The sequence below is a fragment of the Pseudopodoces humilis genome, chromosome 2 (assembly GCF_049639895.1).
Source record: "Pseudopodoces humilis isolate 2021_Gansu_Grassland_sample_001 chromosome 2, ASM4963989v1, whole genome shotgun sequence".
NCBI classification, from domain to species: domain Eukaryota; kingdom Metazoa; phylum Chordata; class Aves; order Passeriformes; family Paridae; genus Pseudopodoces; species Pseudopodoces humilis.
In genome coordinates this window covers 60,468,504-60,493,286 of record NC_142201.1, presented here as the reverse complement: position 1 = coordinate 60,493,286, position 24,783 = coordinate 60,468,504, and the positions used below count along the sequence as shown (strand labels likewise).

General features: G+C 38.1%; 2 protein-coding genes across 2 annotated transcripts in view; one reads left to right on the top strand and one right to left on the bottom strand.

The window, feature by feature from the left end:
• The window catches only part of GTF2F2 (general transcription factor IIF subunit 2), a 79,394-nt gene that overhangs the window by 45,008 nt on the left and 9,603 nt on the right, over positions 1-24,783 (bottom strand). Inside the window, exon 5 of the mRNA XM_005516382.3 lies at positions 19,591-19,629. Coding sequence (XP_005516439.1) covers positions 19,591-19,629 — 39 coding nt within the window. The remainder of the gene's footprint in view (positions 1-19,590; positions 19,630-24,783) is intronic.
• KCTD4 (potassium channel tetramerization domain containing 4) lies at positions 5,967-7,429 on the top strand. The gene has a single exon (XM_005516381.2). The coding sequence runs from the start codon at positions 6,095-6,097 to the stop codon at positions 6,866-6,868; it is 774 nt and encodes a 257-aa protein (XP_005516438.1). The 5' UTR covers positions 5,967-6,094; the 3' UTR covers positions 6,869-7,429.

Genomic DNA, 24,783 nt, shown 5'->3' with positions numbered 1-24,783 from the left:
TCTTTGGTGCAGCTCCAGACAGGCTCCTCCAGAGAATCCATAGGTTCATCATTAGCTGCCAAATGCATGCTCACCCTGACCTCCCTGCCTGAGTGCCAATTCATAAAGCAATTTCAATTATTGTCTCAGTGAGATGATAGATATGCTGGGCAGACACAGTTTCAACTTGGAATCCTGCTGACAATCATTATCAAAGAACAGAATACAGAAGAAACATTTAAGCCAATGTTAATAGGCAGGAGAGAAATTTACTGGAATTGTGCAGTAGATGGTCTGATAGGGGTTGGATTGTTGTAGTTTTTATAGAGAGAGATGGACTGGCTTAGAGATTTTAATGTATTACTCTTCTAGTCTGACTGCACTCAGCTTTGATTTCCAGCCACTGTCTTGTTGGACCATTGACTGCTAAGCTGAAGAGCCTGCTGGGAAAGCATTTCTGCCCATCCAAGTACTTACGTAGTCTCCACCTTCATCAAGCCTAATAAAAATAAAATCAAGGTTTTCTTGAACCTTCCATTATGCCAATTCTTCAGCTTCTTAATCGTTCTTATTGGCCTGAGAAAGTCCAGTTCATATATGTTTCTCCTGAGATACTGTCTCTCACAGGCAGACTTGCTACCACGTGGGTCAGGTTCTGGAGCTTACCAACTCCTCTGCCTTGTGAGCAGCGCCAAGGGAAAAAGGAGAAGACAACCACATTCAGGATGCATGGTTCCCAGGCAGCAGGAAAAAGGAGATAACAGTGCAGTAAGGACAGGCTGTGGGCACATGTGCCTCCAGCTCCTCAGCTGTTAGAACATGGGCTGTTGCTACCCAGCTGTCATGGTTTAACCCCAGCCAGCAACGAAGCCCCACACAACCACTCACTGCCCCACTAGCAGGATCAGGGATAGAATCAGAAAGGTAAAAGCTGGAAAACTCATGGGCTGGGATAAAGACAGGGCCATATCACATATAACAGTTCCTCAGGAAGACAAGTGCCATCACTCCAGATGTCCCCCCCCTTCCCCCACTTAATATACTGTGCATGATGTCACACGGTCTGGAACATTTGGTCAGTTTGGGTCACCTCTCCTGGCAGTGTCTCCTCCCAACCTCCCATGCACCCCTAACTTCCTCACTGGTGTGTCAGTACAAAAAGCAGAAAAGGCCTTGGCTCTGTGTAATCCCTGCTCAGCAATAACAAAAACATCTCTGTATTTTTAACCCTGTGTTCAGCACAAATCCAAAACACAGCCTCATACCAGCCGCTGTGAAGAAAATTAACTCTACCCCAGCCAAAATCAGCATACCAGCATCCAAGTCAGAAGCCCTGGTAAGCTCACACTGCTCACTTAACCTTCCCAGCTGCATGTGTTGCATGTTTTGTATGTGTTGGCTGGAGAAGGAACAGTCCTTTCCTTCACTAGACCTCAGCTCTACTCTTACAGACCAAAGGCATTTTGTGGCACCTCTCTTGCCTCAAAGCTGGTGCCCTTCTCAGACCATCCTTCCCTGGTAGTTACGCAACTAAGGAACAGGATTCTTCAGGTCTTCACTTAGCATTCCCTTATTAAGGCATCCAGGGATACATTCTATGCTTGTTTTACTGACCACTGCACAGAACAATGACCTCATGCTGAGCTGTCAATGATGTATTATACATAGTTCAGAGCCTCTGCCCTAACTCTCCTGCAAACATAAGTACTGCAAGCTCTCTCTACAGTGTATTCCTGGGCATATAAACTCTGTATTTGGTGATAATGAAACGTTATCCAAACCAGCTATCCAAATGGTTCTGCATCAGCAATGTATTGCCTTACTAACTGTATTCTCATGTGTATCATCTCCAAAACCATCAGCAACTACCTCCTTGATTACTCACTGGAAAAAAATTGGACCATGAACCAAATCACAGCAACCTGTGAGTGACAACTTTCTGCTTCACACTTGCCAGTTTGAAGCCTGCAGGTTAAGTTCTGTATAGCTAAATGATAGGGAAACTAAGGTGGTATATATTCTACTACAAAATGACAAATGAAACATACTGAAGGATTTAACAGAAAAAAGCATTACCAGCTTTTCTGAACAAATTCTAATTAAAAAAAAAAAGGGCAAAACAAATTTGCACCACCCATTTTCTCTCCATCCACATTGATTGGTATTATATTACTCTCCCTTAATTTTTAACTGATTGATTTCCAAGCCAGATATTTTATAATTTTTCATACAGAACCTTTTCATATTTAAATACCTGGCTCATCCAATTAATCTTTCAGATACTGGCACCGCATTTGCTTTTCCAGTCTTGTAGAATTGCAGTGCTCAAAAATTATTAAAAATATCAACAGCAACTTTGACAGTTTCTTAGACAGCCCTTTAGAAACTCTTGAATGCAAATTTTTCAGACTTGCTGATTTGAAAAACTTTTATTTTAATTACAATGTAGAGCTTGGCTTCAATAGCTTTTAATCAGCATCTGGAAATATTATTGAAATGAGAATTTCTATGCAACCAACACTGTGAGACAGGAGCTATTGAGTGATCTAATTGTCCAACAACCTGGCCAATTTTCTGTATTATGACATTAAATGACTAGCAAACTGCCTCAATAACCCTAACAGATTGCATTAGCATAGCTTCCTAACACACTTCTAAATTTCTCTCCCTCTTTGTAGCTGAGAATTTTCCTCATATTCTTTTGTACTCTAATAAAAAAATCTAGCTGGTTTCTGTAACCAGGTTGTTTTCACTGACAGCAGACTGTCGGTAAAGCTGATGTTCTTTGGATAGGCAAGTAAGCTGAACCACTGGTAAAACATCAACTTTTCCAGAGTGTGTTCTGGTCCTGAACTCTCAGCTCTATGGCATGCTCATGACCAGGAGTTTCAGGAAGAGGGTGGAAGGTGAGTGGGAGTGAGGTTATTTTCCAAAATGAAACATGTAGGGCAGAAGGAGGGGTAGATGCCTAGCCCCCTCCTCCTATGTTTTGTTTTTCTGTGTAGCTGCTAGACACCAGCACTGAATTTTCACTGTCTCCAGGACAGCTTGTCTGAGCGAGAACCTGGAAATCTCTGTGGATTGCCCTTCTGGTGCAACCCAAAGTGTAACTTGGGAAGGGAGTACTACACTATAGCCACTCTCCTAAGTGTGCACAAGGGTGGTCGGTGTATTTTCTGACTTAATCTGAAACCAAAACAATGTCCTTTCAATTGCTGGATTCCAGCACTATTCAATGGCAATTCCACCACTTCAATGGCAATCCCAGCATACAGGTGACGCTAATAATTTGTGAAGCAGCAGTCACTTCAGGATTGCTAACTCATATTGGCAAGCAGGACACTTCAGCTGGATAGGGCAGAGACAGTTCACTAGCAACATGGGAAAGCACCCAGCAGCACGTTACTCTTTTTCAATCCACGTGAGAAGCAAGAAGATCTGGGATGCACTTGGCATGTCTCAGCTATCACACTGGTACACAACACAAAAGACTGTCAGAGCACAAAAATGGTCGAAGTCTCTAACTTGATCACAATAAATACTTTCATATCTTGGCAAAATGAACTTTTGAATGTTCTGTCAGTGCATGGACAAAAGCACAGAAAAAGGAAATCCAGCATAGCTACACCTTCAAAAAACAGTAAGTTATATGAAATCATCCCAATAAAATTACATGCAGTACCATACTGTATGTATCACCAAGTGCACAGGAAGAATGAGAGCTTTTTGGGAAAGTCTTGTAATATGGCACAGAAAGTGGAAAACTTTCGCCGAGAAATGCCAGGTTTTAATTTTGTGTTAGAGATGACTGTCAGCAGAAGTGAAATAAAGCTACATGGGTTTGTGGGGATGAAAATTTTACAGCAGCTCCAAATTTTTCAAGTCTCAAAGGTTTAAGTGCAAATATTCATGAACTCCACAGAGTATATTTTCCACACCAAATCCATTTTGAATATTTTATCATACAAACCACTAAAATGATTTTGCATGATCTTTCAAAGAATACTTACTTGTTCACTGAAGTGGAAAATATCAGCTGAAAGTATTAGAACATTGAGAAGATGATGAAAAGAGAACACACACTGTTCTGTAAATTCTGTCTGTTAAAATGCAGACAGCTTAACTGGACATGGAAAATTTCTTATCTTTTATAAATCTCTTCTCTCCTAGGAAATCCCTACTCACTTATACCAGTTGTTCCTAGCTCAGCTTCAAAATATTTCAAGTTCACTGTGTGAGATGAAAGCACCACCAATCATTCTTTTAAGGTTTAACAGACAATACCATGGCTCAATATTTTAGCTATGCACGATCTAAGCACATTACATGAATTTTCCATCACTTGACAATAAAATATATTTGAATGGACGGCTCCTGTAATGGAAAAAAAAAACTTACTTGAAACTAATTTGCATTTGCATTTTCTCAATTACTAATTCAGTAAGTTGAACTTGAATAACTTAGTAATCAGTGAAAGGAGTTAATCTTGAAAAAAAGTCCAAATGTTTAAAAATTATAAACTGATTGAAATCTCTTTGACTGAAGTTATGTTAAACATATCCATGACATCAAAATGTTAAAAATAAAACCATTACCAATTCCTGGTAAATCAAACCTAATTAAGAATACCTGCTTAATATATCACATACAGTAGCAGAAAAATTTAGCGTATCAGTGCTAGGGATAGGATACCCTGGCAAGGAGAAGAATGAGAGAAAAACATTTACTTCCACTAGTCAGTTACCAAATAATAAAATATTATAGTGATTATTCTGTGGTATCAATAAACAACCTTACAGACAGTGAGAACAGTAGGAATAAGATACTTAGAGCAGAAGAATTTTCAGAAAAATAATCTGCCTTTCCACTGCTAGTCAGACAAAGCAGGATACATCTACCTGTAAAGTGACAAATACATCTCTCCTGGTCTAACCCAAGGAAAGCCTTTGCTCCCACCCGTGCTGGGGAATGCACGCAGTGGCTCCCATCTGTCCACTCCCCAAGGAAACGCCCATAGAGATGTGTGGAGAGCTTTCCCTTTCCTTCTCCAAACTGCAAATGTTTAAAGGGGAAATCTTTTTCTAAGACCCAGCTGGGAGGCTTAAAGTACAGCAGAGAAGATATTCCAGTGTGCTGTGCCGATGTTTCTGCCTCCCTGTACCCCAGTGTTGCTAAGCTATGGTGTTATGTGATGTTCAAAGCTATCTGTAAGCACACAAGCCCTTTGTTCCACAGGGCAGCTGAGTTTTTCTATCGAGAAAGAACAAACTGATGCTAGACAGTCTTGGTGACTTAAAAGCCTTCAATATAAATGGTAAATCCTCCCTGTAAAACTGTTTTTGTCTATGGCACACAGGAAAGCAAAAAGCAAAACCTAATCAGGCTGCTGTTCTTGTGGTGGTGAGGATAGTTCCTTTGACTGCAAATAAAAGCTTTTGCCACAAACTTAAAATAGTCAGACCAACAAGTCCTTAGCACCACTTCCAGAGTATCTTCTGTGGAAACATCTTACTGCTTGCACATGTGCCTGATAAATGAGTGACATGCATGTGCACATTCCACAGATGACACCCCTCTTATACACACAGGGACACCTTTTGTTTCTGTGTTGTCCTGCTGTATGCATCAGGTACTGTAATCAGTACTAAAAAACAATGTGAAAAAACAGGCTTTGTGAAAATAAAAATCCTTGAAACACAAATGAAGCTGTTTAACACCATAAAATGTGATTTGGCCAGCTGACACTACAAATACGTCTTTGAATATTAAAAATAAGTTGCCATTTAGTATATCAGTATGTATTTCTGTGCAGAACTCCTTAAGCTATGCAAACTACTTTAAGGAAAGAATCAAAACAAACAGTTGCTAAACACTTCTTCCCTTACACAGTTAAATGCAAATTCTCTCTTACAGTCATATTCCTGCTATCTCCCTGCACACACAGCTGATACGCCACCTACTGCAAACCAAAGCTGACAGTCGGAGCAATGCGAGCAGCATTTCCATTCCAACATCGAGCTGGAGCTGAATAGAGGTGCTTTTTAACAAGAAGCATCCTCTCTGCAAGCTGACAAGAGCAAAGCAGGATAGCTGTACTGTTGTCCTAGCTTCAATAATGGAGAGAAAAGCAAGCAGGAGAGAAAACGAATGCGAAGAAAAAAACAGCAACTCTGAAAGCTCCGAGCTAGACAAGGACTATAAAACGTCTCTGATTACTCTGAATGTCGGTGGTTATCTATATATCACACAAAAACAGACACTAACCAAGTATCCAGATTCTTTTCTGGAGGGGATCATAAATGGAAGAATAATGTGCCCATTTGATGCAGATGGTCATTATTTCATAGACAGAGATGGACTCCTTTTCAGACACATCCTCAACTTCCTACGGAATGGAGAACTTCTTCTACCAGAGGGGTTTCGAGAAAATCAACTTTTGGCACAAGAAGCTGAATTTTTCCAGCTTAAGGTACTCTCAGAGGCAGTGAAATCAAGGTGGGAGAAGGAACAGCTAGCATCTCGAGAGACTACTTTCCTGGAAATAACTGACAGCCACGACCGTTCACAAGGACTTAGAATCTTTTGTAATGCTCCTGAATTCATTGCAAAAATAAAATCCAGAATTGTACTGGTATCCAAAAGCAGGCTGGATGGATTTCCAGAGGAGTTCTCAGTATCTTCAAATATCATTCAATTCAAGTACTTCATAAAGTCTGAAAATGGTACACGATTGGTACTGAAGGAGGACAACACCTTTGTCTGCACCCTGGAAACTCTTAAATTTGAGGCTATAATGACAGCTTTAAAATGTGGATTTAGACTGCTGACCAGTCTGGATTGTTCAAGAGGGTCGATTGTTCACAGTGATGCACTGCATTTTATCAAGTAATCACAAAGGCAAAGGAAACGAGCACGCAGCCAGTAAACCTCCTTGAGCTGCAGCCTCCTGGCATCACAAATAATGCATCTAACTAGCCCTGTACCACACAGAGCTCAGCTGCTAATCAACTGATGTGAGCTAATGGTATGTAAATCTCATAATGACATCTATCTCTGGCTTACTTAAGCTGAATGAAAATTTTATGCCTGAATTTAACAAGAATTATCTGCTAACATTGTAAACACAGATGGAATGCTTTATGCTCTTTGTAATATGTTTTCTCAATGCTGTCTTTCAACCAGAGAGTCTAGCTGAATTTTTGTGTACCTGTGTGATGAACGTGCATATACCTAACTGCCCTGCTGAACAGCAGTGAGAGTATTTTCATATAATAAGCAGGCTTAAAGTATGTTTTGCTTGTAACAAATTCAGAATGGATTTTAACTGGAATAAATGATTTTGACTGTTCGTTACTGTTCATGGTAATCTATTCTACTGAATTTACAAAAAACAAGATTGCAAGAGAGTTTAAAATAACCAACTTAAAAATTAAGTTAAATGGTTTCTTGACTCACTTCACCCCAAATTTATACCATATTGCTACACTAATAGCAATTGCCAGAAACACATAAGCCAACAAAATAATGCTGGGGGGAGATTAATTTTATTTTAGGAATTGGGTCCAATCTGAATGTTAAATTTTCTAATCATACATACATCTCAAATAGGTAACAAAAGTATTTGACACTAAGTTTAGCATAACAGGTTTCCAGTTATGACATCCTACAATGCCACAATCAGTACTTCCTAGCAATCATTTGTGCTCGTAAGGACAGGCAATGAACAGAGCCCTTGCTTTCCACAGTGGCTTACTAAGGCAATGAGTACTATCAGTTCTGAACAGACCACCTGCTGGCATTAAAGACGATTTACTCTAAGTAATGGAATAAATACCTTCATTCTCCTCATCTCCACTATTTATCAAATCTTTTAATTTATATTTTAAACAAAGTTTTAACAGTTTCTATAGAACAACTGTAACTGATTTAAATACAAGTATTACAAACCAGCCACTTCACAAAAGCAAACTGAAAAATCATCACAAAAGGCAAGAAGAAGCAGCACTAACTCTGAGCTTTGTTTGTCACTGAAACCAATCATCATTCACAGCTCACATGAACCCAAAATTCAAGTAAAATGCTTATAAAGAAGAAAACCAACTAAGTAGTTCTCCCAAAACATAGAATTTGTACAGGAAATAAATAATGTCAACAAAAGGCAGTACAATCCATACTAGAAGTGACAGCCAAGGAAAACAGCTAACACAAGACAGGCTGAGAACAGTTGTGGTTTGGACTTTAGGGGGAACAAATCAATCCTTAGTATCAAGGCTGAGAGTACAAATGCAAGGTCCACTTATCCCTCAACATGAAACTCTCTTTTCACTTTTAACATACAACAGGTGTTGTTAAGTAGGTCCCTTGCTAGAGATGAATTAATACAGTGGTGCTACGCCTCCAGACCAGGCAGCAGTGACTGAAACATATTCCAATACAATTTTATCAAATGGGGGAATTCAATCTCTCCAGAACACTCCATCAGAATGAATCCACTGTCTAGAAACCATGAAGTTTTCTATCTTCATGTTACAGACTTACAGTTCATAAAAAATGTAGTTCTATAAAAGATATGGTTCTAAGTCAAACTATTCTAGACTAATGTTTAAAAATCAGATCACTTTACATTTCAGGCATACAAGCTGAAGAACTGTTCATATATCCCAAAACTTCTGTGAATTTGTCCAAATGCATTAATTATATACACACAAAAGATACATAGTAAAATACTATTGTTTACATATGCCACCAGCATGTGTCATCTTCTCTCCTCCCCCTCCAAGCTATTTTCAAATTGATGTATTTAAAAAATCCTTATTAACCACTAATCTTGTGCTTATAAGAACCTGTAGGACTTCTGTGAAAAGCAAATATGAAAGCTTCCCTAAAAGAAATACAAAATCCTGTTGATCTAGGACAAGAACTCAAAAGACAATTACACGGAACAATTACATGAAAAGCCCTTTGCAGACATAATTGTCTACATGAGCAAGATAAAGTGACAAGGCAATCTAAAAAAGCTCCATAAAGAATCCACAAGTTTTAAAGCAGCATGCTTACAGTGCTGTCAAATACACAGCCTGCATCAGCACAAAGTCTGGAGGAGGCTGTTGCTCCTGGGATGTCAAATCATCCATTTGCACTTAAATGCTTTTGATTATAACCTTCACTTGTCCTGGGTCTTTGGCTGAGATTAAAATGTAATTGCAGCTGAAAAGAAGGAAAGCAAAACCCAATTTTTATTTCAAACAATTAATATATGTTAAATAAAATATGTTGTGGTTGTTCGCCTTTCAGTTGCGCTCTTAGGATGCCAAACACCAAGAAATCAATTGTTAGCACATCCCTATCAGAAGGCAGTACTGGAGCCTGACTTTCAGGAAAAATCAGTAGAGAATTTGATGGGTTTGCATTTATTGTAGAAAATACTTTCAGAATATAAGTTATTCATAAGCTGATAATCACAGGTAACATGGAAACCACCTGAAGCATCTTCTAAGAATATTCTACAGCTATTCATGAAAGATTTATTTGCCAGGCTTTTGGTTCAGAGTATCTCAACCTACGAAAGAGAACTTGAAAAGATTTTTTTAAGTGAAGAATGTACCACTTAATCATTATTAAAATAAATACCTGTGTTGTTTGGTTGGTTTATTGTGGGTTGATTTGTTTGTTTGTTTAAAATTCAATGATTCATTACCTTATATAATTTTTACTGTATTTTTTGTGTATTTCTGTGTAAGTAACACTGACATCTATGGCACACATGTAAAGTCATCAGCTGCAACACTAACCACAATCTTGTTTCTTTTCCATTTTTCATGAGCAGTGATGCATTTCTCCAAGTGTCAGGGTCTGAAATTTTTACATGCTACCTCTGATCAAAGGGACCTCAGTCAGCACTGAATTACACAGCAGAGAGGAACATGGAGGTAAAAAAATTAATTCCCTTCCCTATTCAGACTAAACAAATCCATAACTGTCTTGAATCATGCCATATCAGCTACAATTAGAGACCTCAAACTAGATATAAACTTGAGCAATTTTTCAAAGTGGAAGTGTCTTGCTTTGGTACATAAACAAAAAGATCACATAAAGCCTCAATACTGTGAATGATGCTTCCTTTTTACTCCATAAACACACTAAACGTTGTAACAAATATATTTTGCATATGTTCAGTCAGTCAGGTGGATACTTGAGTTCCATCACAGTAGGATGAGCCAGAAAAAATACCCAGTTATGCATGAGCTACCTTTTCTGTCTTTTCTTTAAAGTTGGAAATTCATATTCAGTAACTACTATGGCAATATGAAAGCTGCAAAATCAAGTGCTTAAGTCAGAAATACCCACAGTTGTTCTAACAACATTAACATTACTTAATGCAAAGTATTTATATTCTCCTTTCTCTCATTCAAACTTGGATCACAAAAAGCTTATCAGAACTGTCCTACAACTATCAGGAAGGAATGACAATTACTCTCTATCAATAATTATCAATAATCAATACCAATAATTTCTCTGATGATCTTCAACTGCTCTGGTAGGAGTAAGAAGGAACTTCCTCTCATTTCCCCAAGGAGGCACTTAACGAGCTACATGGCTTGGTCAGCTCCACTTGCCTCCCTGCCTGTTTTGTCAGGTGAGAAAAGGTGTCACCAAGTAGAAAGGACAGAGGCAACTGAAGCAGGACTAAATTCCATAGTCTACAAAAAAAAGTCCTTGCCCCTATTAATTTGTTGAATGACTGCTCATGGAAAAATATAAATAGCTGACAAACTGACCAAAATACTGACATTTAGATGCCCATCTTTCCCCAGTGGTGGAGGAGAAGCCAAGGACTATCACACTTGGCCGTACACAGGCATAGGTACCAACTATATGGATTTCTATATGAAAATGAAACCTACAAGTGGCTGCACTATGTCAGACTAAGGCCAGTTTTAGCCCTGTTTTCCCTGGTGACTGGGAAATGTTTCTAAACTCAGAGACTTCACATGTCTGGGAGAATCCCCATTTTTGATCCTTGACCCTCACATCTTTTCCTTTGGCTTGTTCTCTTCTCCCATCATGCAATTAATTATTTTTCATTTGTGTTTCACCGCACCCCTTCCTTTCACCAGGCCAGCTGTGGGGCTTTGTCAGGGATGCCTGGGAAAGAATAAACACTGGGAAAAACATATACAATACCTGCTTAAAGTATTTCTTCAGTCTCTAACAACCTACTGCACAATGACTTCTAGAGTCAAATGTGATTTCTGGAGTTAGTCTTGATGGTGTGAAATACAGAGGCTGCACAACAAGGTCAAATTGCAGCTCCAATCCTGTACCTTCAGTACTGACTCACTCACTGATTAGTGTTTCACAGCCTCATAATTGCACTATTGATATTTTCAAACACTCATGTCTTATTTATTTTTTTGCATTTGTACCTACTACAACTGTTTAAGTGACAACAGGTCACTTCTTTTCTACAGTAAGTAAAAATTACATCATCATTTGCAGAAAATCGGTGGCATTGTTATTTTGCCTCTTAAAAGCATTAAAAGGTTTCCACTCAGTAAGACAAGAAGATGTTAAGAAAATTATCTTCTTCCTCCACTCCTCATTAGTATACAAGCAGAATAAGGGCAGGCAACAAATAATAAAATTTAGTAAGAGCAGTGTCTAATCCATTCCTTTATTTGTGTAGAAGGGTCATGTTGCCCTAATGCTGCTGACTGATAAATCAGGATTGGGGATGAAGAGCACAAGTTCACTTGGGTCTGTGACAAAATAAATACTATTTTCACTTGGGTCTGTGACAAAATAAATACTATTTTCCTAGGCTGGATCATCTTTGCTAAATAACTATTACATAAACCCAACATTGTCTGCTGCCCTGCAACACAGGGTAGATTGACAGGAAAGTGACTACTAGTTAAAAAAAAGAAGGAATCCTTATCTGAAGAGAGAGGCTTGCATAATTTACTGTGTTGAAACAAATGCAGTAAGTAAGGCACAAGAAATTTAGGATCAGAAAAAATAACATTTTGGGTTTTATTTACATTTGAAATAGGCATTCTGTAACTCCTATGTATTGGTGTATCACAGAGAACATTGTCTCAAAACACTGCCTCTGTAAATCATCATCATTCCCAATAAAAAGCCAGAAAACAAGCAGCATGGCATGGACTGGGGAAGGTAGGAGGAAGATGTATGATGACACCTGAGGAACGTGGATGAGCAAGCACTCCGAAAAAGAAACTGCAGTTGCCTTTCCTTCTGAAATTGCGTAATGTTCTGTAGAACTAGACAGTTGATTTCTTTTCCCAAAAATGTTCATAGTAGGAGTACCACACACAGCTAATGCAACAGTCTCCCAAGGAAGCCTATCTGTGCTGTTCAAAGCTGGTACAATAATTATAGCTGTAAACAGCAGCTACTCGTTTAAAACACTATTACGACATGATGATATGCAAGCTTAACATGCTAGGATTCCAAAACCAAGTCATTAGAAGATGACTCCTATAAATTGAGTCATTCTGAATGTATGTAAGCTTCTCCTGATAATGCTAAAAATTACCACAACATTGCCTTGTTCGCTGGTGGTGTGACTTTGGGGGACATAACCTTGGTTTACACACAGTTCACGAAAGCCATAATTTTCTGGGCTTTAAAGGGAGATTCCACTAGTTCCACCCCAGGAATTATTTCAGTTTTGTGAAAAGTTTGATTTCTACACTTTTTTTACATCTTTTTTTTTCCCCTTTGACACCACCAAACTTTCAGTGGCAGCTTTTTTCCAGGTATGGAAAACCTGCCCTAACCAAAGCTCAAAGTCTTGCTCACAGCTCCTGAAGAGAGATTTGGCATCCTGTGTAAGGGCATGGCACTGTACCAGCAACAGGAACACATCAAGGAGATGAGAATTCAGATTTAAAAACCCAAGGCTGCTTGCTGGGGAATTGCCTAAGGAAGATGAAGTTCCAAGGGTCTTGCTACAGTCTGGAGTCTGATGCTCAGGGAAGTCTGCAGTGCTGAACTCCCCCAGCTGTGAGAGTGGGGAGGAAGAAGTGTGGTGAGAGAGCCTATGAGCACTATGAGATGAAGAGAAAGGGACTCGGTGTCAGCTGAGGGTCTTGGTTTTATGATGAAGACAGATGCCCACACAATGCAACACTGAGGCTATACAATACAAGTAATGTCTAATAATCCTGAAATTAATAAACAAATAATGGGGGAAAAAATCTTACCAAATTCTCTTTCTGCTTTTCATATGCCAGCTTTCAAAGAGGCAATTTTCTTTATTGTAGCCAAAGTCAGAGGAATTAACTTTTTTAAAAAAATGTTAATAGAAAACTTCAAGCTACAAATCTCCTGCTGCAGCTCCACAGAAAGCTATTTGTTAACTCCTAGGAGGTTCCTGATTTTGTACCATAGTGAGCAGATGAAGTGAAAAAAAAAAAAAAAGAACAGGTCAGAGGTGGATACAGACTCTCTCAATTAGGAAGAAAAAATAAGCAAACAAACTAGCAATGAACGGGCTAAGCAAGAAAAAATGTAAACAGAACAAGCAACTGTAACACCAAACCCAGTCATTTATTGCCTCTCTACTTAAGGCCTTTGGCAAGTATTAGAGATAAAGCAGTACATTTTCTCAGTGCTGAAACTGGTAATCTCAGAGGAGACAAATTAAAGGTCCTGCCAGCCAGGTTGATAAGAATCAGCTGAAGAGAAGAAAAGGTACTCTTGAGGTTAGAAGTCCTATCAATACTAACATTATCTAAGGCCTGCAGCACTGCCAGGTCTTGTGACATTTGCAACACATTTTCTAAAATGAACAGCAAATAAAGTTCTTTCCCAACAGGGTGGAAATCTAACATGTAGGCTATCTCATGCCTTCCCATATGATGATAAAAGTCCACTTCTATAACTTTTCTTGCCACACCAAGATTATGATTTCTGGGTTTGCCCACAGAGTTTCCTCAGACAACCTGCATGAGTAGGACAATATGCTGTAGCATAGATACACGCTGCTCCTGCATCACCACCGCTATTGGCAAGATGCTGGGGCAGGAAAAGCCTGACAGCTCAGGAAGAGCACAAAATGAGTTTTGCTAGACTGTTTCCAGACTCAAGTACACAGAAAGTTCAGGTCCTCCAACTGCACTAGTGCCTCCAGTGTTCTTGAAGCTGCAGTTACCAAAGCCAAAGATAAATGACTACACACAATCTTGGAAGAGCTGATCTTGCCTTTGCTTTAATTGTTTTCCCCAAAAAGAGTTATTTTCGTGGTTAAAAAGAAGAAAGTTTTAACTAAATATCCCTGGTAGACGCTGTGTAACAGCAGCATAGAACAGAGGGAAAAAAAAAAGGCAGGCAGGAGAAAGAGGGAAATAAAGCCTGAGCGTAACAGTATTGGATCAGACTAAAGTTCTGCTTTGCTCATCATCATGACTCCAGTAAAGAGGTCACAAACAGACATCTATGAAGAAACCTAAGGACAGTGCAGCTATGTATGTTTATCCTACTGGGTGTGCATCCCAGTGTCCACCTGGCTTTGGGGCTTGGGGTCTCTCAAATCAGATGCCCCCTTAGGTGGATTTTGGTTGATGAGAAGGTCAACATAGCCCAGAAAGTCAATTGTATTCTGAGCTGTTTCAAAAGAGGAGTGGCCATCAGGTCAAGGGAGGCGACTCTGTCCCTCTCACCTCTCCTGAAACCCCATGTGGAATACTGCTTCCACCTTTGTCTCCAGCATAAGAAGGACACAGTCCTGTTGGACAGGTCCAGAGAAGGGCCACAAAGGTGATCAGAGGTGGTGGAGTACCTCTCCTATGAGCACAGGCTGAGAGAGCTGGGGTTGTTTGGCCAGGAGAAAAGGTTCCAGGGTGACCTTAGAGGAGTCCTTCCAGTACCTAAAGGAGACTACGGGAGAGAGACTTTTGACAAGGAAATGTAACAATAGGACAAGGGACAAAGGCTTCTCAAAAGAAAAAAAAGGGCTGGATTAGATTATGTATTAGGAAGAAATCCTTTACTGTGAGGATGGTGAGACACTGGAAGAGGATGCATAGAAAAGTTGTGGATGCCCCATCCATGGAAGTCTTTCAGGCCAGGCTGGATGGGGCCCTGAGCAATCTGGTCTAGTGGAAGATATCCCTGCCCATGGCAGGGCAGCTGGAACCAGATGGTCTTTAAAGCCTTTAAGGTAATCCAAACTATTGTATCATTCTACAGTCTTTCATATCCCTTTGCTCTCCTCTAAGGTCATGTTAGCCTTTAGCAAATACCACCTTTATGTCCACATTTTCTGTCAAGGAATTCAATTACATTCTGAGTGCAGAACCACCTCATTTTATTTACTTTGAAACTGACTCCTGCAAGCCTTACATCTGTTACATGTCAGTCTTGTACTGGCCAAGACAGAAGACATTTGATTTTCCTCTGCCCCCTTGGTCCATCATTCAAGGCTCTGAATTTGCAATACTACAGAAGTCTGAACCCATCAAATGTGATCATGCTGGTAAGTGGGTAAACTGCAATAATCAGCAAAATACCTCATAGAAAACAAACACAATTTGTGAAGTCATGATCTGCAATGCCTGGCATGGCTAAGATTCCTGGCATTCCTCAAGAGTCACAAGGAAAACCAAGATCTCTGGTACAAGCCAAAAGTACACTTCTGTTTAGTTTACTACTTCTGCAAGTTAGATGTGAGCATCATAGAAGGACAAAATACACTCTTGGGATTAACTCCCATTGTTTTGTATCAGGTTCTGTTCTCAGGTGAGAAACTGTATTACAATAAGAACATTATTTTGCTCAGACATACATGTTAGACTACTCATACAACATACTGAAATAGCCAGACTTAAAGGACACCACGGACATTTATGCAAATTCTCAAAAAATTTAATTCCAGTTGGTGCTGACCTACGTTAAATCTGTATCTTTTTGTAATTCTACCACTGCACCTTCCCTGTTCTTCCACAATATTTATTATAACCAGTACCATAGCCCTTGACTACATATTCCATAAAGCAGGAATCATTGCTTCCTTGTGTGTTTCAACAGCTACCAGTGGAGACTCACAATGATTATAGCTCCTGGAAAGCAACTGGGAAGCTTGTATTTTAAGTTGTGTTGTATCTATCTGCCAACAAACCCAGTTATATTTCCAAGACAAAAACTGTTTCGGTGTCTTGAAAATGGCAGAATCCGCACCTAAATTATCTTCAACACTGAGTTGTAAGCTAGTTTTTAAATTAAAAGTTACTGTTTTATTCCTCCAGACAATTTTTCAGTTAAGAGTTTCACTTTTTAATTTTAGTTAATATATATTAACTGCTTGAAAGAGGATAAAATCAAATGTGCATTTAGCAGCTTTATACCATCCCATGTTATACCATAAGAAGTCTCTGCCTTTAACAAAAAATTGCTGATTTTATCACATGGAGTTTAGTGATTATCATCACACTTACTATGAATTTCAAATATTCCAACATATATATAATCAACATGTGAATCCTTTTATTTTACTACAATATCAAGAAATTAAGGAAGTGGAATCTACAAACAGTTTGAGTGTTGTATATTTGTGTCTGCAGTCATACTCATACACTCACAATTGGTAAAATTTTAACACTAAATTCACTCTATATTGTCTGTCTACATGCTCAAAAGCTTGGGCAACACTATATACTCAGCTGCTGCCCATGCAGCTTCCATATAATGCACTTCCACAAGGACAGCACCTAATTGCATTTGCTCTTACATGAGAATGCATTTCTTTACTGTATCATTCTCAGCAGACTACACAGGCTCAGAGCAGCAGCTTCTGAGTATTTTTACTGGGGGGGGAGCAGGTAACACTTTATACTGGCACAAATGCTCGATTTTCACAGCTTCTGTTACCACTGACAGCACTTTCAGGTAGGTGCAAGCAACGCCATAAACAAACAAGAGCCACATACACATATTTGGGTTTAAATCACTTGCTCATCCTCATATAGGACCAAGCAAAGCCAATCCTCATTTCTTTTTTCCTTCAGCTTAGTGTGTCATTTGCTATGCTCCTTTCACTTCTAGCATAAACCAGCCTTCAGGCACTAAACAACACTAGTTGAATCACCAAGCACTGTTTATCACAAGCTCTAAATAAATAGGATTTCTGTATGGAAAAACTGATTTAAAATGATAAAATGCAAAAGGAACTCAAATTTAGTTTAAGGAAACTTGTCTCACATGTGTGTCTCGATTCCTGAATATTTTGACTGTAAACTTCATTTGAGATATTATGGATACTAAAGATTTTACATGGGCTCAACCAACACTGACACTTCATAGAAGAAAAATCCATGAGATCCTGTTAAGTAAAACACCACCACTCTGGCTCTGGAACTCCCTGAGCTGTGAATCATTAAAGGCTGGAAGAAGCTGAACAGGTTGCCCAGAGAGGAGGTGGATGCTCAGTTCTGGAAAGATTAAAAGTTAGGTTGGACAGGAGTCTGAGCAACCTGTTTTACGTGAAGATGCCCCTGCTCATTGCAGGGGTGTTGGACTAGGTGAGCTTGAAAGGTCCCTTTCAAACCAAGCTGTTCTATGATTCTATGAGAAGTGTCTTGGGGAGATATCATTGTGCTTCTGCACAGGTCTTACACTCATCTCAAGGTATCTGCTGCTGACCACCACTGAGGACAGGACACCAGCCAGATGACCTCTGGTCTGATCCAGTATCACCCACAGTCTCTCTCAAACAGCATCATGCAGAGTCACAACACTACCATGGCTTTTCTAGGTGGTTTACAACTATCCTAACAATAAATCTGATTAAAATTGTCAAGGATTTATGACACAAGCTCTAAAGTTTGACAGCACCTTACCAATGTAAAAGTTTTTTAAGGATGTAAATCAAATGGTTTCTGAATGTCATACCTCTTTTACTTTCTTTACTTACTAATAAACCTTACATATTTTTATTACAGTAATACCCCAAAGGATATTGTTATGATAACATCCTAAATAAATACATAAAAACATCATCATCTTTGCCTCTAAAGTACTTGATGTAGGCCAAGAAACAGTAGATTAACAGAAAAGTTGAGTACTACATAACCTGAATTACTTGAGAGGTAGTTTGGAAAAGGTCATCTGAGTTCCACAATGATTTTGAGAAAAAAGTGAATAAACAAATAGTGTAACTGATGGCTGAGAGTCCTCCTTGGTAAGAAGGTTGGTAAGGTCCTTAGTAAGGACCCTTGCCCCAGGGTAACCTACTACCATCACTGAGAGAGTTAATCCATAACCAGTTTGATTCCATGAAATGGATTTAGAACTCGTCAGCATATTTAAACATCTCTCACCATACAGTAATTCATTCTTCTGGCCGAAGCAAAAACACAAACAACTAAGCACGTGGACATCTTACACAACATTGGCAGAACAAGGAGGAGGCACCCAGAGTGAAGAGCAAACAATTCAACCATTCAAACACAAAACGAAACAAAATAAATCACAAAAGCCAAGCAAAACCAAGAGTGTGTCCTTACAACTAAAATAACAACTAAATGGAAGTATCAAAAATCTGATTAATTTTAGCAGTTAAAATCTCAATACCTGATTTACACGAGACACTGCACAGCAGTGAATCTCAGTTTTCAAGTGGTATAAGATACCAATCTCTAGGAAGTAGCCCTTCTTATCTTAAAACTGCACCATGATTCACACAGAATCAGAGTGAACAGGTTTTACCAATTAATTGAGAAGAATTGCAAGCTATAAAACACACCTTGGATTCCATGCAAGTCTGCAGACTATAACATTCCTAACACCAGTCTTCTGACATGCTTAGGCCAGTGTAACGGAAGGAATCCCCATTTTACAAAAAATTCCCTGCTACAGAAAACACAAACCAAACCCTACTTCTGGCCAGACACAAACTATATACTTTTGACAATATTTGATGCTGAAATGCAATTCAAAGTCAGACATGAGAAAAAGCAGACGTCTCCATGTTTAAGTGTCCAAAAAGTACTTTCAAGAGGATATTTCAAACACCCACTAGCACTAGACTTATGTTTAGGAAACGCTTTTAAGAAAAGTAGGAATTTGAAACTCTTTCACATGAGCCATCTCCTATCTGTGCCATTACCACTTAACAAGTGCCACTCCAGTCCCAGTACTATTTAACCCATGCACATCAGAGATAACCCTACTTCTAATGGACTATTTTTATGACTGCTTAGTTTATGGAACTGGAATCAAATAACAAAAGATGCAGAAATGCATTACAAATCTTCCAACCAAAAGAAAAGAATTCAAACTAAAATGTAGGCAAGCAATAAACTGAAACAACAACAACAAAAAAAAAAATAAAAATTGAAAAATAAATTAAAAAATCTAGAACAACATAGCAAAGAACATTACATTTCTAAACCTCTGCCTCATCATTTTATTGCCCTTATCTTAAATAAAAAATAATAATTTAAACTTTCTGGCACAGCAGATAAAGTTTATGAAGATATTTTTTAATGTTGTGATATTCTACAAAATATAACAAAAAAGACACCTTTTTTTTAATCTACCAATTTCTTAAGAAGCAAACCTCAAAATCTGCAGTAATAATGTACTCACCAGCACTGCCACTCTCTGATTTTTCTTCTGATTGGTTTTCTGGGAAAAAAATAAACAGAAAAGTAATCATAATGTTTCTGTGTTGATTATTTGAAATTACATCTAATAACTGGGTTGCAAAGTAAATAATGATAAATGATGATATAATCAAAATCACCAGGTCTGATTAATATTTATAAATATACCTTCTGAGGAATAATTTGTTACCAGGAGCAACAAAAAAATAAATTCCTTTAGTGCCCAAACTCACAACTTAAATGAGAGAATTCTATTGCACCTATGACTGAACTCTGTGAGAACAAAGTTACACATCATTTATATAAAATGAATAGTAGGATTATGCTCAAGCAATGTACATTATTCATTTATCTCACTGGTCAGTCTAGACAAATGAATATTTTTATATAGTACAAAAATAATCAGGGTTCTGCAAAAGAATTTTCTTAATTGGTATTAGGTAAATTTTCTACCTTGATCAACCTCTTCTCTACCCTTTCTACAGGCCATGGAAGAATTTATTTCTTCGAGCTTTTTCCTCTCTGATTATTTGTCCTCAATTGGTACTACAGTCCATTAGTATTTTTTTGTCAAGTAATTGTACTTGTCAAGTATAACAAATACATATAATCAGAAACATCTCCTGTTCCATATAGCAGAGAATCGTAAGTATGTATGAAACAGACACAGTTTTGCAAAGTGACTTGCTAAAAAAATTATCACTCTGGTGAATGGCAGAGTCAGATTCAGAAACAGCTTTCTGCAAGAAATTCCAATCCCTCATTTCAAGGAATGGCTGCCAGTAGATTTATTGTGGTAACCTGAATTGTAACCCCTACCAAGTCCTACAAGATTAAACCCCTCCATTAATTTGTCAGCATTATATTTGACAGTTCCTCCTATATTTCTCCTTTTTATGCATCCTCTGATGCAGAGAACAAAAAGAACATTTTCACTTCCCTAGAACACAGTTAGAAATGGTAAAACATACTTGTCCTTTGCTTTCAACTGAGACAAGTTACAGCTGTCATTACAGGCTATTTACTTACAGGCAAGAGTGAATTACTAACTCTAACTCAGAGAGTAATTTTTGAGTTCAGTTAGGTTGATAATTTCTGCCATTTACAGGCTGGGTATTAAAAGAACTGAAAATATAAAATATTTTAGAAAACCTTTTTCTTGCCACTGATTTTTGCTTTCTTTGAAGGCTTCTGTCCCTCTTTTCTCCTTGAGATGGCTTGAGAGCCTGAGGACTAAATACAAGCATAAAAACCAGTATCTTACAGCTCCTTCTTTCTTTACACCAGGTGCCTGTCATTAGTCTTAGCAGCTGAAGGCACTTCTATCAGAAACAGTCATAATATGGCCCCTTCCCAGCCACGAGTATCCACCAAGTGAGTAAAGATCCCTATCAACTTTCAGACATACATTCAGGATAGCCTGTTCGCAGAAAACCAAGTATTTTCTTGTTGACTTTACTTTTTGTGCATATTTGGCACATTTACAGCATGGCATAAAACAAATGCCCAACCAATACCCTGACTCAGTTGTAGCTCAGTGAAGGAAACATTCAGTACACACGCAAGAAGCAGAGAGGACAAAATGAAGAACATACAAACATACGAACACCTGCCTGAAGCGAGAAGTGAGATGCAACTGGACTTTAAGCTCACCACACCATTGCCAAAGACCTCACACTTGAACATTACTAAGAGCATCTCTGATTCAAATAGCATTAAAGGTACCTCACGTCTGCAGGGAATGTGTGTGTGTATCTGCCCTCAACAGCAAAGACAAAAAACGAGGCAAAATTCAAATCTTGCAAAAAAGTGGCATTTTTCTTCCTCGTCATTAGACAACTCTGTTTTGTTATGATTAGGTCATAAGTTCTGCTTTAAAAATCTTCTCAGCATTAATATAATGAAGAAGGTAAAGGAAGTTGTACTATGTCTACTTAGTGTATTTCATTAATGCAGACTACAGCTGCTCAGCCTCCTCTACAACATGCAAGAGTTGATAAACATCACTGATAAACATCAACAGATTGGAGTTTTTTGTTGTTAGTGGGTTTTTTGCTGTCATTATGGTAGCCGGTGGTGGTAGGGTGTTGGCTTCTTATACATACATCAGTGAGACTGAAAACAAAAGGGATTTTAAATCAATGAAGTATGCAAAAAGACTATTCCCATTACACTGAGCCCATTCTAACAGACTGTATATTTTGTGTGTTATATCCTCAATTGTTTAAATTTGTACAGGAATTAACAATCTATAGTTTTAATAACAGAAATGAAAATAAAATTAACTATCACTGCCAGCCAGCTGAAGCTGCTTTACAGTGCTTTTCCAATCCTCTAACAAGCATATGAAGTAATTAAATAAATATAATTTCCATTTTTTTGAGATGGAGAAGGGGTATGATGTAAGCAACTGCAATTACTTTCTAAATGGACTGTATGTCTCAATAATACACACAAAATTTTGAGCCATCAAAATTACTTCTGTAATTAAACTAGCTTGAGCCACAAATTCTCCTTTTCTGATCAAGGGCTTCATCTTTATGATTTTCAAAAACATTTGGAAATTTGCATAAATGCCATAGATTTGAAAGGCTGGTGTTGCTTCTATTTCTTTTGATTTTGAGGCTGCTGATAGGTTTTCTGCTTCTGTTAACAGTCCAGAAAAGACTGAAGTACACAACAGAACAAAGAAGGAGTAGGTTAGATCCCAAAACCTTCTGGAGACTGGAATATGTGGTTAAGTGACAGTCTGAACAGAAACAATTGGAAAGTACTGTTAACATAGACAGATACACGTCAAAACTACTCATCAGGCTGCACTAAGATGGCAGAACAGTGAGGGTGTTTATTTCCTAAATAACAGTTTGATGAGAAATTTCAGAATTCAAACACTTATCTAATAGAATTGGAAACAGTATTACAAGGCATCAAGATTCTGAGCACATAGCATTTTACTGAGAATAATTAAGTGTAATTAAAGAAGTGCTTTAATGAAAGGTTTTTATTAGGGTTTGTTCCCTTCACATTTTTTTAATGCTGGATATAGCTTGTATTTAAAAATACATATATACAAAATAGAGAATAAAAACCTCTGAATATTCATTTTCACTGGAATACAAACACACATTCTATGTTATATGGTACGTGTGATTCATGTGCAAACTCAGAAAAGGTCTTTTCATATATGAAAAGCTGTATAGAGGAAAAAAAACCCCAACAATTCAAAACAATGGGAGAATTTTCAAGGAATGTGGGAATAAAGGAGCTGTTCTTGGGTATATAGGTTGAGTTACGTGTATTATTGAACAAGAACACAAAAAATAATTGAGTGCCATTAACTGAATTTCTGAAGGAGAGAAGGTTCAGGAAACTGAAGAAAAACAAAATATTAAAAGCCAGCAATGTTCTGTGAAGCATGAAACAGTGAGACAATCCATGCATGAATGCTGCTCAGAACCAAAGCTCTGGTTTGTGTTCTGTCAATGGAATTCTCTGAACATTTTTTACTTTCACTAAGATGGAAAGATCATGAAAGAATTTAAAGATGCAAAAATAGACATTACGGCTATCCCACTTATAAAGGGGGAGTTGTGAAGACATATTCAAAATTTAAATAAAATGAATCATGTCATCCAGCTTTACAGAAATATCTTATACTTTATTTGTGTCTACAGTGTAAAATCTTCTCCTCCACCCATCAGTCCTTTACAGTCTGGGATGCAATTGCCTGCCAAGGTCTGTGTTCTCACAAGTCATATTAGTAGCACATTTTTCCAAAAACCAGTTCAATAAGAAACTTTCATTATTATCTCCAACAAAGCTGCAATTTAACTTATATTAAGAACCAGCAAACCTAATCTACATACGGGTAGAAAAATTAAGCACTGAGCAATTAAAGCACTAAGGGAAGTAATGTATAATCATAATCAGAAAAGTTTGCAGTTAAATGTTTAACGAAAGTGTTTTCCCATTCCTTCAACCAAGAAAGAAACTGTTAAATTACAGCTTTATCTTATGCTAGAGCGTCTGCCAGTGGGAAGCTCAGAAAACAATTTTAACCAAATATACCCTATGTACCAGGCCCATAAATTGCCCCTCAGTAGTTTCTAGCTATATGCACATAAGAAGAATTAATTTTGTTCAATAAGACACATTAAAATATATGCAAAATCTTCTGCTTTTCACCCGCCAAAAAACCACAGCTATGATAGCTGATGACAAAGATAAGATAACATGACTGGAAGCACAAATAGCATTGTTGCATAGCAACTGTTGATGTACATATGGTGATGTTTATGGAACAGAATGTAGTTCATATTTAATGCAGAAATAATACCAAAACCAGACTAGACAGCAAGACCTAGACAGCAAGAGACAAGTGTGCTTTGGATCCCTCTGCAGACATGACAGGAGCCATGCTTCCCACCAGCTCTGCTACACTCTTGCTCAGGAACACCACCACAGGCCTCAGTGATCTGCCCAGCCATGAAGCAACAGGAAGTCCTCATGTGCAACAACCTTGCAAAGGAACTAGGGAGATAATTTGTAACTACCACATTCAGAGTCAGTATTATTCTCTGGGGCTATTTCAAAACACAGAAAAAGGAAAAGAAAACATAAATGGGAGAAATCTCAGAGCTAATCCAAACAGAAGATGCAGCACATGTGAAAGCCAGTACAGGCCAGATTTTTAACAGTATCTGGGATGGGAGCCACTTTACCAAGCTTCCTATTAGCTCAGATACATACTGCAGAAGAGCAAGAAACTGCAATTCATTACATTTTGGACACAATAAATTGCACCTCAGACGAGCCTACTGATGTCCCTTAACAAATATGGGACCACCAGACATGCAGACATTTACAATGAAAGAACTAAAGGATTTCTTTCAACACTACAAGTAGGAAGTTCAGTTAAGCAAGTTCAGTTAAGACAAAGCAAAACAAAATTCACAGAAAATCCATTCAGAAGATTAGAAATTATATCATGCAGAAAATATTAAATTACTTGTCAAATTTGATCTTTTTTGCTTGCTCTAAATGACCTGATGAGTCACTGTGAAGTGCTGAATTATCCAGAATATATAAACTGCCTACAGCATCTTCCAAGACCACAGCATATTTCAGGAAAGCCATCAAAACACAGCCACTACAACATAAGGATCCCAGGGTAAAA

Excerpts from the sequence above, each read along its gene's own strand:
- KCTD4 (XM_005516381.2), top strand. The coding sequence starts at position 6,095 with ATGGAGAGAAAAGCAAGCAGGAGAGAAAACGAATGCGAAGAAAAAAAC.